The 14,139-nt window shown below is 44.5% G+C and overlaps 1 protein-coding gene across 1 annotated transcript in view; it reads right to left on the reverse strand.

Moving 5' to 3' along the window:
• The window catches only part of SLO2 (slowpoke 2), a 148,487-nt gene that overhangs the window by 18,282 nt on the left and 116,066 nt on the right, over positions 1-14,139 (reverse strand). Inside the window, exons 8-15 of the mRNA XM_089594490.1 lie at positions 8,051-8,234; positions 5,676-5,840; positions 5,372-5,592; positions 4,693-4,890; positions 4,352-4,578; positions 3,619-4,275; positions 639-806; positions 48-201 (exon numbers count right to left, since the gene is read on the reverse strand). Of these exons, the coding sequence (XP_089450616.1) occupies positions 48-201; positions 639-806; positions 3,619-4,275; positions 4,352-4,578; positions 4,693-4,890; positions 5,372-5,592; positions 5,676-5,840; positions 8,051-8,234 (1,974 nt within the window). The remainder of the gene's footprint in view (positions 1-47; positions 202-638; positions 807-3,618; positions 4,276-4,351; positions 4,579-4,692; positions 4,891-5,371; positions 5,593-5,675; positions 5,841-8,050; positions 8,235-14,139) is intronic.

Genomic DNA, 14,139 nt, shown 5'->3' on the forward strand with positions numbered 1-14,139 from the left:
GTGCGATGCTTTCCGTAGTTACAGGTATACAGTGTGCGGGTACTCACGCTATCTTTTCGCTGGGCGATCGCCAAGGCACGTCGTCCTCCATCTCATCCTCGGACTCGTCACCCTCCCTGTCCAGCGACTCTTGGCACGGCAGTGTTAGCGTCGAGTTCATCATGTCCGGTACTGGCAGGATGCTCGGTCTTCGGGTCGAACCTGTGGATTAATTTTCATACGAGCTCCAGTGAGAATTTTTCTTTCTCCCCCCTCCCCGTTCTATAAAAGTAAAAAAATGATATACGTATCGATGCCTGGGATGAAAAAAAGGGGTGTTTTATTTAGAGAGGCCGCATTATCGAAACTCTCGATGAAAAGTCTTTTTTCAACGACTTCAAGAGTATACGTAGCCTCTTGTTTTATTTTTTTTTAAGCTGAAGAAGATAATAAGTATATGGAATATTAATGCAAGGTGGTGACACTTTGCTCTTCTGAAAAGTGAAAAATTGGCTCGTCTGAAATAACACAGCCGTTTTGTTCTCAGGCATCAAAGTACGAATAGTGTTTGGTTGTCAATATATTTCCAAGAATATCCAAGTCTTGTTGTGACAAAAGTATGTGTGCATCGGTCACGAACAAATTAAACATTGGCTTACCTCCCATCTGCGCGGCAGTCTCGGGACTGAGGAGATTAGGGTTCGGTTCGTGCGACTGTGGGACCCCGAGCTGATTTCCAGTCATCGGCAGCTGGTGCTGCGGCGACGAGCTTCGCTCCTTCAAGCACTGCCTTGAGTCGCTCAGTCCTCCGGGATCGAGATAAGTCGCTGTAGCGCAAAAATTCGGCGTTGCGTGAATTTAGGGTGTACCCGGAGCACTACTCAACTCTACGTCTACCCTTTTTAAATTTGTTGCTTTTCCACGTTTCTTCTGTCTCTACGCTAACGTCACTTTTAAGAAGGATAGAGATAGATTTTTTTTTTGTTTCAACAACGCAACAATAATTTTGTAAAAAAATTGCATGATATTCGTAACAAGCGTTACATTTTCCATTTCAAGATGGTGCAACGGCTCGTTACGGTTAGTTGAAAATATATTAATTGCAACAGATATAGTTCTACGAAATTACAAAGTTTAAATCTATAAGTTAATGTGGCTCATACGATCGTGAGAATTTTGCGTACAAAATGTTGCTTTGAAATATTTGTGTGATAAAATTGCTGCATGTATTTGCGTGTGTTTACCTCACTGATGATGAACAGTTTGCCACGTAGGTACACATGTTACTATTGTTATAAAAGGTATACTACAAAGGGTCATTGATACCATTGACAATTTATCATCAGAAAGATTCTTTCTTCAAAAGTTTAAACTAACCAGGTCACCGTATGTTTCAAGGGTTATCCGTTTGTACAGAGGAAATGGAAGCACACGTATACCAACATCAATATCAGCTAAGGAGCAGCTTTTAAAAAATAAATAAGGAAGAAAAATTTGACTAAAGCGCCTCACGCGTGTACGAGCTTTTTAAAAAAAGAAAAAGAAAGAAAGGCAAGTTTTATCATTATCTCGAGTACATATTACGAAGAAAGAGTTAATAAACCGGAAATGAGTGCGGGTCGTGAGCATAAAGGTGCGAATAAGGCGTGCGTGCGTGTATTTAACGACGAGAAGAGAATTTCGAGTCTTTGCAACGGAGGCAAGTACATCGAGGGACCAACTCTCTACGACACACACACACATACAGGCAGTAGGTAAGTCACTTTTGAACGTTAATAGTAGCTGTAGAAACAAATGTGTGCGAGCGTGCATGTATGTACAAGAAGTTAGAGAGGCACCCGCGTCTCCGAGAGAACATCGGCATTACGCGTCCCCCAGAAATTACCAGTGTCGCACATCTCCCACGTACTTTTCCACACACACACACACACACACACAAAAGTACGGTGTTATTCGTTGTCAGTCATTTTACTACCTTGCATTCCTGTTTCTCTTTTCCTCTGGGGAGGCTTGCTCGTATAAATGCACCAAAATCCGCTTCTGCTCTCGAGTGCGCGCGCGACTCGTGATTGTAGATATTGCACTCCCACGATTTGATTATGTCACGGGGAAATGGATTTGTCATGTTCGACCATCAGTTGGAAATTTGTTTGGCCATTATTGAGGGTATTTTTTTTATTTTATTTGCCCACAATACTCTCTGTGTGTGTGCGTCGCTTGCAAATTTCATCGTTTGCAAGGGGAAATAGATTTAAATACTAGAGAAATCGTGTGAGTGGAAAACCAATGTTTTTTTATCGGGAAAACAGTAATTTTCTATTATATTCGTACATGTATGATGTTGTCAACTAGGTAATTTTCGTTAGATTATCTTTAATTTTTTTTTCATATATTTTGTGTAAAATGTAGGGCATTCAAAACCATATGTCAACGCCTCGGTCAAAGAAAGAGTTAGCACTTGATTTGACTTAGGCCTTGATACAAATGTACAACCTAATACTTGAAATGAGCGAATAAGGAGCTATAAGCCATGCTGAATAGTTAAACATGCCAGTATTACAAGCTTTTTTGCGTTACTTTTCTTTTAGGAGCTTTTTTTTCTGTATATAGTCTAACGTTATCACGATGCGTAAAAAGTACAGGTCGCTGGTTCTACAAATTAGTTGTAAAATATTAAATCATCTTTTTCTTGTGTAAACCGGTTGCAGAAAATTAACTACACAGTAATTACATAATTAATACTTTTATAATGTCTTGGAGAAAGGTTTTTGCACAAAAAGTTAATGTACACCTTGATAGCATTTTAAATTATTTCGTGAAAGCCACCAAAATTTTCTTTTTGATCGTAAAATCAGTAGTACAAGTCAAATTTTCGTCAGCCAAAAAATTTTTATACTCAATATTTAACTAAAATTGTTTTTAAAGGCATTAAAATCAGTGTTAATTTATACTCACAAACGTTTTACGCAGCGTGTACGGAATAAAAATCAAAACCTACATCCCATGTTGAAATCAGTAGTAACAGTCGGTTTTTTCAGATAAAACTATTTTTTTATGAAACGTTTAATAAAATTTTCTCCTTATACAGCTTTGCATGAAACTAAGACATTACTTAATTTTGGCTTGAACATGAAAAAAAAAAAAAAAATCAGAAACTTATTTTTCACCACGTATTCAGTAGTAATGGTCGATTTTGGTCAGACAAACTGTTCTTTTTACGCTGTATATTAAAATGATTCTTTTTGTAAAAATAAACATACTATTCGTATTTATAACATTTTTATTAAGTACATGTGTGTGGAATAGAATTTTAAGAACCTATTGTCCATTGTTGAATCAGTGGTAATCATCGACTTACGTCAGTCACAAAATTTGAAAAAACGGTTGAAACTATTTGTCAAATACTAAATGTTATTCAATTCAGAGCTAATATAATGAATAGTTTACATACTTTAACAATTCAAAAGCTAAACTCTCTACTGATCACCAATATCTACTCTACAAGAAATAACAAAAAAATTAAATTGCAAAAATTAGAGAATGCAAAAAAGTACTAGGTCTACTGTAAGATCGGAAAGCAAAAAAAAAAAAAAAAAAAGCGATCGAGAAAGAAAGAACAAGCGATCATGCGACACTCACGGTGAACATCGGATGCGAGCAGTAGATTGTGGTGTTGGAGTGGTGTGGGCGTGCTAGGGGGGACCTGCAAGATAACCTGGGGGGGTGGTGGTCGGGGTGTCGTTTGTATTAATAGTGGTGGTGGTGGTGGTGGTGGTCGTGGCAGTTTGGCCCGTTTGTCGCGGGCAGGAGTACCGGTCGTTAGCTCGTCACCAGCAGCGGCTGACAGAGCCGTCGTCGACTTGTCGTCGTCGTCGGCGGCCCCCGGGCCCAACTTTCGCCGGCAACTGCCGCCACCATCATCATCATCATCGTCATTGTCATTGACATCGACACCATTGACATCATCATCATCATCATCGTCATCCTCGTCCGTAGCCGTAATTATGTTCAAGCTCGGCGCGCTAGCCGTGGCGGTAGTACCATTGGCGCAGCCCGTCGTCAGCGACGTCGCGGTAGTCAAGGTCGTCGTCGTTCCCGGAGTCGTGGTCGTCGCTGCTGCAGCTGCCGCCGCCGCCGCCATCATCGCGGCCATGTCTGGCTTGTCGATCACCACCTGCGTCGAGTCACTCGCCACGTTGTTCACCGTGTGGTTCGCCACCACGAAGGCCGAGTTCTCCTCCTTCGTTATGCTCATGTAGTAGCACGTATCCGTCTTCTTCATGATGTGTCTCGGTCCTGGTGGTATTTCATTTTTATTTTTTTTTTATTTTTCCGTTACCTCATCGTCCATTTATTTCACCGTATAAACTACCTGGGTTGAGCAGAATGGTGTCCTCGTAGAACTCTGGCAGCTCGGCGGGTCTGACCGCGACGAGGGCAACCCCGTATTTTCTGTGGCTGTGAAAGGACGCGTAGGTGAAGGATTTGCCCTCGTACTCGCCAAAAAAGCGCGAGTCCCCAAGGATTATGTGGTAGATCTCGTTGCCCGAGCACTTGCCGTACAGTCTGTGCCACTCCTCCTGCGACTGCTGGCCCTCCCTGTGTACTCACCTTTAAGTTAATCTGCCCAGAAAAAAAAAAAAAAAAAAAAAAAAAAAAAAAAAAAAAAAAAAAAAAAAAAAAAAAAAAATGCAGAGGGAGAGAAACACTCACTGTCCCCGTGAAGTGTGCAGCAGTAGAGTAACGAGAGTCGAGGCGCCAGGGCATGTGCAGTTGTTAGCCAGCAGGGCGTACTTGAACTCGTCCTCGCACACCACGTGTTCGGCGAACTTGACGTGCAACTTGTTCTCTGGTCGAAAGATCTGCACGTACTGTGGCACGCCCGGAGCAAAGTCTTTCACTGCCCAAGATCTGCACCCATTTTTTTTTTTAACCAAAATAAAAGCATGAAAAAAAAAAAATAATAAATAAAGATTGAGATTTGTAATGCAAAGAAAGCAAGCAAGCAGATGCAGGAAAACAATATTTTAAAAATGCATCACGCGCCCGAGCGCGTCCCAACAATCGCAATAAATCCGCCCCGAAGCGAGCAAACGGAAGCTGCGCTCCACCTTGTTACTATGTGATACATAGCACCTTATCTCAGTGGACCACACATTTTCCTCCGCTCCGTTCAGTGACCGTGTACATACAGAAGAGGATTTATCTGGCTATGCAATGGTGAGAAAAGCGATGAGGTGGGCCAACGCGTGGAAAGTGATTGATAAAAATGTTAACTTTGATCGATTTCTTAAAGTTTTTTTTTCTTCATATCTGATGGACGGATAATTCAATTCGAGCAAAGCCAATCAGCTAAACCATCTAACTAATCTACATGACTCGGAATGCTCGCCTGAGTACTGCATGTTCGTCGGCTGCCGATTTGTCCGCGTAGTTCCGGGCGGCAAGTACAAAGCACGCCTCGGCCTCGTTCATCCGCGCGCGTGCCAAGTCTCCGTCTTTGAGACACGAGCCCTGGATGTAGATGACCCTCTGCGCCCAGATGGGCACCTGCAGTATCATCCGCATCGTCGTGTCGAGCTCCATCGGCGACAGCAGCACCACGTAGTAGTCCTGGTAGTTTGTGTTTTCATCCATTAAAGTTTCAAGAGGAAGGAAAAACGCGCAAGGTGTGATTACGTGGGACACACACTCACCTGGAGTAGTGGATGCGCGTAGAATTCGTTGAGAAAATCCATGATCGTGTCCGCCTGGAGGGTCGTACTGCAGACAACGACGTGTTTCTCGCTCTGCGCCCGGTGCGACGAGTAGCTGCCGCCGAGCTTTTGCCTTTCCATCCACGTGAACGCGAGCTGCTCAAACTATGGGGGGAAAAAAAATTTACGCGAGTTGCTTAAATTTTCAAAACTCGTCCCAACTTGTGTTTTGGTCCCCCCTCCTCTTTTTTTCCCCGATGGACAGGCAGAGTACAGTGAAAAGGGAGGCAAAGGGTACGGCAGTTTTTCATACGGACATCGACCGAGAGATGGGAGATAATTTTCCAATCGGGAGTGATAATAAAAACATTGATTTTCAGCTCGAAGCCGCGTTCGGGAATAAAACGCGCTTTGATCACAGTTGCGCTCCTCTTTTGTGCGACAAAAAAGAAAAAAGAAAAAGAAAAAAAAAAAAACTCAATTCTCCGCTCCTGTGAGCAAATTCAATAGCCCCGAATCAACGAAATTCAAATCAATACCACGCGGTCCCCAATGTCTGGAAACTGATGCGTTTTTCGACGTACAATATTACCCGCGTTACGCCACATTCAACCCAATGATTTTTACTCTTTGTCACCGCCACACGCAAAATTCAATTAACGTCCCGCGAGGTCCCCCGTGCCATAAATAAAGCGCAAACGCGTATCTACCATCGCGCGGACGAAGAGCACAGCTTCCTCGATAAGCTTAAAATCACAGTTCTCGCACTCGCTCCGGTCAGTATTCATTAAAACGATCAATCCCCGTGCCCTCTCACCCGAGGAACCCAAAACATTCGCGTTGACAATCGGAGCCTGTCATTCCTCATGCCAATTTGGAGGGAGGAGGACCCGTCAGCCATTCGTCAAGCTAACGCGCGGGCAGCAACAAGTGAGCTGTATTATCTCGCACGCCGTGACGATTTTCTGTACGTGCAGTGGTACGATACGGGACGGTGGAGTGGTGGGTTTGACGCATCGAGCGCTGGATCCGATTAATTATGTCGGAGATTGAATTCGGCGTGTGAAGGTTGATCGTACGAGTCCTGCTGCGAGAGGTATATATTGCAAATGCCTGTTCCGTTGGCTGACTTTTCGATGTTTGGGCGCTGGTTAAGGAGAATGGCACTTTTATTTGAGCCAATTTTTGGGTCGTATCTCATCGGTAACTCATCGATCGATGGCGTGTCACTTTGATTGGTTTTTGTTTTTAAAGACAATAGGTGGTTCCTTGGTGAATAAGGGAGTTTATAGATTCCAAGCTTTTTTTTTTACAACAAACAAGTTTTTTCTTTGCTTTTTTTCAAGGATTCAAAGTACATTTGTCGTTGCGGAACAGAGCAAGAAAAGAAGCGATGAAATTGAGTCCGTGTGCTGGACAAACAGCGCGAAAAAAAGGGCTCGTCGTCGTTTTCCGAAGCTAGACAATTTTTCAAAAATGGGAATCCGAATACCCGGCGCCTCAACTTGATGAAGTAAAAGGCGGCCCTTTCTACGGATTCTGCGGGGCTTAGGTAAGAGCATAAAAAATCCATAAAACGTAGATAAAGAGTCGGAAAAAGGACGTCTTAGAGGACGAAGAAGAAGAGTCCGGAAGGGGGGGGGAACCTCATTCTGGCGAACAATTAGTGCTGGCCGCGCAAGCGTGAATTAATGACCTCGTAAAAGGTGCTCGGGTGATAATTGAAGTTGACGGTCTGCGGATGAACTTTGTTATCTACGGCTCGGTTTATACGTGGGCCTTCGATTGTTATCGCCGCCTTTCCGGGAATAATGGCCCCATCGATGCTGACTACGTTTTTTGAACTCAAATTTTTTTTCTTCTTTTATTATTAGTTTTATCAAAGAACGACTTTGAGGAACAATCATCACGTATCACGCCCTGGAAACGAAGGACTCGTTGACAAAATTATTATTTAATACTCGATGGATGTTTTATTCAACCGATGCAAATGACTCGATGACGTGTATTAATCACAGGATTGCCTGCGCATCACAGTGCCAATTAACAAAGCTCATTAAAATCAGTGCTTAATAAACTCTCGAATTACTTGCGGGCAGTGTTCGTTATGCTAAACGCATAATCAATATTCATTCGAAGCGAAGCCACTCGGATGATTGAATTATTTCCCGTTAATTAATATCAAACGAAAACATTATGAGTACGCGGAGTCTCTGAATTAAACTTTGGGTCATTTGCACGTAAAAGCTTACTGTTGCTCGAGCGGGTGGAACAAACCGTGTTGCTAATTTTTTTTTCCACACTGCTTTACAGTTTCATTTGTAACATTAAGAATTATATAACGATTACTCTATTCAGAGACTCAGATGACTCACCTGTGTCGGCAGGACGATGAGGGCGACGCAGATCATGATGACCATGTAGAGTTGGGAGGGCCAGATGTCGGGCACAAAGTCACCGTAGCCGACGGTGGAGAAAGTCACGACGACGTAGTACGTGCTCTGGAAGAGATTGAGGTGACGGTGGCCCGCTCGCTGAAAGTGCTGGATGCCGCAGACGCTGCAAACAGACACGAATAAACATACATATCCACGTGGGGGTTGATTTTCATTCCGTTTGCATCTATATCCCGGGGAGACTGAATCTCGGCGTGATGCGCGTTTTTATGTTTTTAATCAGATATCACTCGCAAGCCCACCACGTCTGTAATAACGTGTCACTTTGCGCTTCTTCAATTATTATTTCTTTATTCCCTTGTTTTTACGACTGGCGAAGATGAGGGATGTACGTGTGAATTTACTTACTGTACGTGTCTCCGTATTATTTTGTGAAAAATTTGCAAAGGATTATAGCAGATCCAAAACGTTCAAGATTAGCGTGCACTTAAATTGCAAACAACTATCGTTAAATTCTCGATAAACCCTACCGTTGATTACCCAAGAATCGTCAATGTTTGCACCCTAAATCCACGTATTTTTTTTTTTTTTTTGGTAAACTTTTGACCATCTCACAAAATCGCGTAGCCAAATATGTTCCCTTCATCACCTCTACCAAAGACTTCTCAGAGTGTGAGTATAAAACTTCGTAAAGCGCAATTCTCTATCGTCAAAAATAACTTTACCGCGAAAATACCTCATCAAGAGCCCAAGTTGCAAAAATTCGCTCTCAGCAAGGACGCAGCGCCCGCATCCTACCCCCCCCCCCTCGAAGACATACCAAAGACCACCATGCTGCCCGGCCGGCGCACGCTGAAGGGAGCATTTACAAAAGTTGCGCTTTAATTATGCATGCGGCCCCGTTTTCCAGCTCGGACGGTGTGTTTGTGTACCGCCTCCGGATAGTCGTTCTTCCCCGAGTTCATAGTTACACTTCTTTGCGTATACACTTGGCGCTACATTAACGTTCCCCTTGGGCCGTAGCTCGCCGCTATGTATATATTATATTCTCTCGCAAAAGCGAATCATCCGTTTCGGCTTGTTGGGTGGTGCAAAAAAGTTTTGACGAAACGAATCTTTGGTTCGTTCGAGGGCGGTTGAAGAAAAAAAAAAAAAAAAAAAAACCTCGATCGAGTACGCGACGAAAAGTCCCTGCGTGTCCGGAAAAAAAGAGCTGAGGAGAGCTTGAATATTCATCGGGAGAAAAAGAACGGCCGAGCGTTGTAACGAGGAGGTGCGCATTAATTAGAGCCGCGAGCGCTAAACGCTCGGATTTGTATATACATATACGGGGGTAGGTATACACGCGTAACGTTACAGCAGTCCCGGTAGGTCTCGTTTGTCGACTCCAAACGCGATGGTGATGCCATGCAGGGATGCTTGCCAAAACGCCTGTGAATTACTCAGATGAGAGTTGTGTTGCTCCCGTCAGAAGTGCGCGTGAATTTCCGCATTTAGTTACCGATCGCAAGATGGGACTGCATGTATTTCCATTCGGACGCGGTTGGGCGATGTTTTCGTCCCTATAACGAGGTGATTCAGGATTTTATTTTTTTTTCTCACGGCACACAGAGCACAGACAATGAAAACCGCTTGAATACACGTGCCCGCGTACACTCATATTTATATTTGTGTCACAGCGCGTACACATTCACCATAATCTTTTGTTTTATCGCTGAGCTCTCGAAGCACAATGACGCAAAGTCCTTTGTGTGCATCCCCACCATTGTCCTTCCCGAGGGAGGGTTGTATACGCGAAAATCGCACTTTTGCGGCTTATTACTTTTAATCAGCCGACCGGAAGAGTGCCGAGCATCCCAGCAGAAAAACGGGATCGGATAACGATTTTCGATGAATTTTCATAATTTTTTTTTTTTTTTTTTTTTTTTTCAACGCGATCGATCCTCAAACGAATGTATATTGAAAAAAAATGCGATCGATACTCAATCCCTGCGTACACCTCTCGCGTCGGCTCTGTTTTACGGTACAGCTCCATCAAGACGTCCCAGGCGTACAACAGTGCACCGGGAGAGATGCACCCACCGGCTCGTTTTATCAATATTCATGAGCTCGATGATTTATTCAAACGCCACTTGGACTCGGGAGGAAAAACCGATCATAAATTAATCTGGCGCGAAGATTATTACCATTATACCCCTGTCCCTAGCGACGAAAGACGGAACGGAGACGCGGAAATCTCCGATCCCTTTCTACGCTCAAAGGAAATCGATTACTTTTTTCCCCCCCCGAGTCGCGCTTGATTGATCGGCTGAGGGTATGAGTATTCGTGTTGTTTCACGCAAGTACACAAACACATAGAGATATGCATCGATCGAGGAACGGGTGAAAAGATGAGACGTCGCAAGCACTTCCCGAACGCGCGTTACTGCATAGGGTACTTGGCAATTTATTCATTTTATTTTTCATTGACTCGAATAGCAAAAAAAAAAAACAACTTTGTAGGTAGACGAACTTGCGTCCCAGAGTCAACAAGCGGCTAATGAAACTTGTTATTGGATCAGAGGAGAGAGAGAGATAGTAACACTTAATTTGCGGTCACTTATTTACCCCACTTCCGATCAATTTCGTGAGCCGTCCCAAACTCGGAGCTGCGGCAACTCACTCGAGCAATGATAACCGCGGCATCGAAATTTCATCAAACAACTAATTAAGGGTACACGTGTACATCGAGAGCCCAACCACGAAACCCCAGCCACTGGGACCCCCTAATCAGATAGAAAGAGAGAGAGAGAGAGAGAGAGAAGTTTCGAGCCAACAACAAGTCGTAACACAATAGCCGCCGCTACTGCTGTGCCCCTCTTCGATTATACACCCAAACAGCGACGCTAGAGATACGCGTGGACATAAGACAGAGTCGTGTCTCCCCCTTTGCGCCCATACATGTGACCCATTAAACTTTCTAGCTCCCTCGATCTCTCGCATCACCCAATATCCTCTATTCTAAGAAGTCAAGGACTCGCTTATTATACGCCGAGTCGCCGTGATGGCGTGTGCGCGTAGCGATACATATACCAACTATACACGTATATACTCACGTGTGTGCCACGACGGTAAATAATAAATCGCGACGATCGATGAACGTGTACGAGGGTGTCTGTTGTTTTTCTATATACCTGTACGTACAGTATGTGGTTACAGGAAAAAAAAAGTAGTCCGATCCGAGTCCCTTGCTCTCCCCCCCCCCCCGGGGTCGACTCATCCCTCCGCCCCTTCGGACTATTCGACGCTTGTGCATAAATAAGGTACGCGCGCGTGTACTCATTTTTTCCTTTTTTCTTTTTTTTTGCTTCCCAACTGCCCGCACGCGAATTTACTTTAGGGGCAATTAAAAACATAGCTTCTCCGTCGTAACGATATACGTATTGTGTAGCCGTGGACTGGTTTTCTTTCCAACAGCACGCGTGGCTAGTCGAACCAAAGCCCCGACGCTCTTTTCCATACACGACAAAGGGGATACTATACGATACGAGCAGAGAGCCCGTACCAATAGCCGCTAATGAATATGTTCGAGAGTTCGCAACGCGATTTCCTCGTAGCGAGCAACAACGAAGCAACAAGAGGGAGAGTAGGTATACCCCCCCCAAGGCTAAGTGTTCCGTCGTCGGTCCCCGGATCGGGTGTCCAGCCTCAAAGTTGGCCTTGCGTACGAAAGGGAGGTACTCGCGCACAGGCCAAAGGAAGCATCAAGTTTCCGGTGGACGAGCTCTCGGAGCAAAGGCAGTTTGCTCGCAATCGGCGAAACACCCCCCAAGAAACTTTGGGGTACCTACCTCGCTGTATACACGGGCTACAATTAATTATTACTCGACGAATGTTGACCATTTTTAGCGTCTTAAAATCCGGGGGTACAGGGGTGAGTTTTCACTTTATACCACGGGAACATCAGTACCGTAATAACTGCCGCTTATTTTGGGTCGCACGAGATTTCGAAATGGCTCGTGCGTTGGGATAACAAGTTTCTCGCGATACTCGCGCCCGTGATACGGAAGTTTAGCCAAACGAGCTCTCGAGCCTTTGAAAGCCTGCCAAAGCTAATAGCTCCGTCGACGAGGGCTTGAGGCTTCGCTTATACCTGTTCGTCAGACATCTGGGGCTTTTCTTCCTCGGGGTTTGCCTCTGAGGCCGATGACGCCAAATATTAATAAAAACTATCGCCAAGAGCTGTTTAAACAACCCCACTTTAGAAAAAAAAAAAAAAAAAAAAAAAAAAACCAACATCCAAAGTTTGAGAGCCCATGGGGAGATGTGCACACTCGGTCCGGCAATTCCGTGCGCAAACTTCGGGGTTGGTCTGTGTGCGCTCGACGATCGGTCCGTCGTCTCTGTAGTCGTCCGGCGATAGTTGCGTTAAAATATTCGCGAGCTTTACCCCCTCCGGGTCGGCTCCCTCGCGAACTACGAGCGGAAATGCCTCTGTGCGTTCGGGGGCAAGCTTTTGCCTCCTCCTTCTTCTTCTCGGAGGAAAGCTTCGCTCGAGAGGCTTGCTGCACATGATTGGACGAACGAAAATTGGATTACGTGGATTTCGGGGGTGAAGGACGTTTCGACTGGTGCTCCCTTTGACGTCGCTTGCGAGGGGATGGGGGTAAAAAACACGCTATGAGCTTAATAGGTCGCTTTTGAAACATTTCCCACACTTTATTTGAAATGCCCTGAAAAAAGAAGTCAACCTTATTTTGTACTTGGGGTTTTTTTTATTTTTTTTTTTTATTTAGTAAGAACACGCGAAAGCTTCGATGTATGGAAGGGGTGGAAACGATTTTCGGAATAATAATCAGTAGCAGGAGAAGAGCGAAGCGCGAGCTGAAAGGGCTTGACCGCAAAAACAATTCGATTTGCCCTCGACGTGGATGCTCGGAGCTTTTCGAGGATCGCTCGCAAGAAAGAGACGTCGTTTGTCAAGATCGAGAGCGTAGGACGTGGGCGCGGCTGGGAATCGATGCGACGTGTAACATCAACTCTCGTCCATGTACGTGTGCACGTATACCCGTGGTACAGAGACATAAAAGTGCGAGTGAAGAAAACCTTATCACCGCGACGGTGGATAGGAAAAAAAAGGGAGAGGTGGCATCATCTGCTCGGAGCAATTTTTTGTCCCTAAAATTTTTGCCACCTACGTTCCTTCATACTTTTCCCTCGGTTCATCTGCCAAATAATACCCGCTGCTCCTTCTCTCAAAAAGCGAGTCGAGGTTTTTTTCATCCAACTTATTGCTCGTGCATCCACGATGAATACCCGTATGAATGTGATTGTAGCTCTGGTTCCAAACTGAACATTTATACGTAACAAAAAAATAGTACGTTGAATCGGGTCGATGAAAACTATTGGCCCCACTCTCCGTTTATGCATCAGAAATGAAAAACTCCATCCTTTTCCGGGCAAGTAAAAATCCATTCCCAAATTAATATGCATGTACAGCCGGCTACATGTATTACTGCCTCGTGATTAATACCCGTGAAATCGTTTGTACGTGGTCGGTGCGCTTTAGACAAGTAAGTATACCAATAAATGATCAATTTATAAGCACGCAAGTGCCCTCGCGTAACAAGCTCTGTAAATAATTTCACAGCTGACCGTAATAACGGGGAGGGCAAGAATACAGCAAAGGACAAATCAAGACTTGGCATACAAACACTTTACCACCAAAACTTTGAATGGTGAAATAATCCAATAACCGATTTTAGTCCCAAATGTAACTATACTTTCTGTAACGTGGATGAGATATTGCGCTCGCCCTGAAAACTGGGACTGCGTTGGTGAGCTTGACTTGAGCGGGTAACCGGGAAACAGCGGAAAAAAATACAAGTACACGTAGATCACTAATGACAGTTACCAGCTAGATTTTCGTTGGAAATCGAGAGTGACCAACTTGGCGGATTGTTCAAAGGGCCCTCAAAAAGCTTGGGGGCCGTTTGTTTCACGGGCGCGCAATCAAACGCATTAACCCAAGTGGGTCGGTAATGAGGCATCGATTCGTCATTTGTAACAACAAAGTGGCGTGAATGTGC

Source organism: Copidosoma floridanum, unplaced genomic scaffold, assembly GCF_036245765.1.
Source record: "Copidosoma floridanum isolate Cflo_tuat_1 unplaced genomic scaffold, Cflo_Japanese_pri ptg000001l, whole genome shotgun sequence".
Taxonomy (NCBI): Eukaryota; Metazoa; Arthropoda; class Insecta; order Hymenoptera; family Encyrtidae; genus Copidosoma; species Copidosoma floridanum.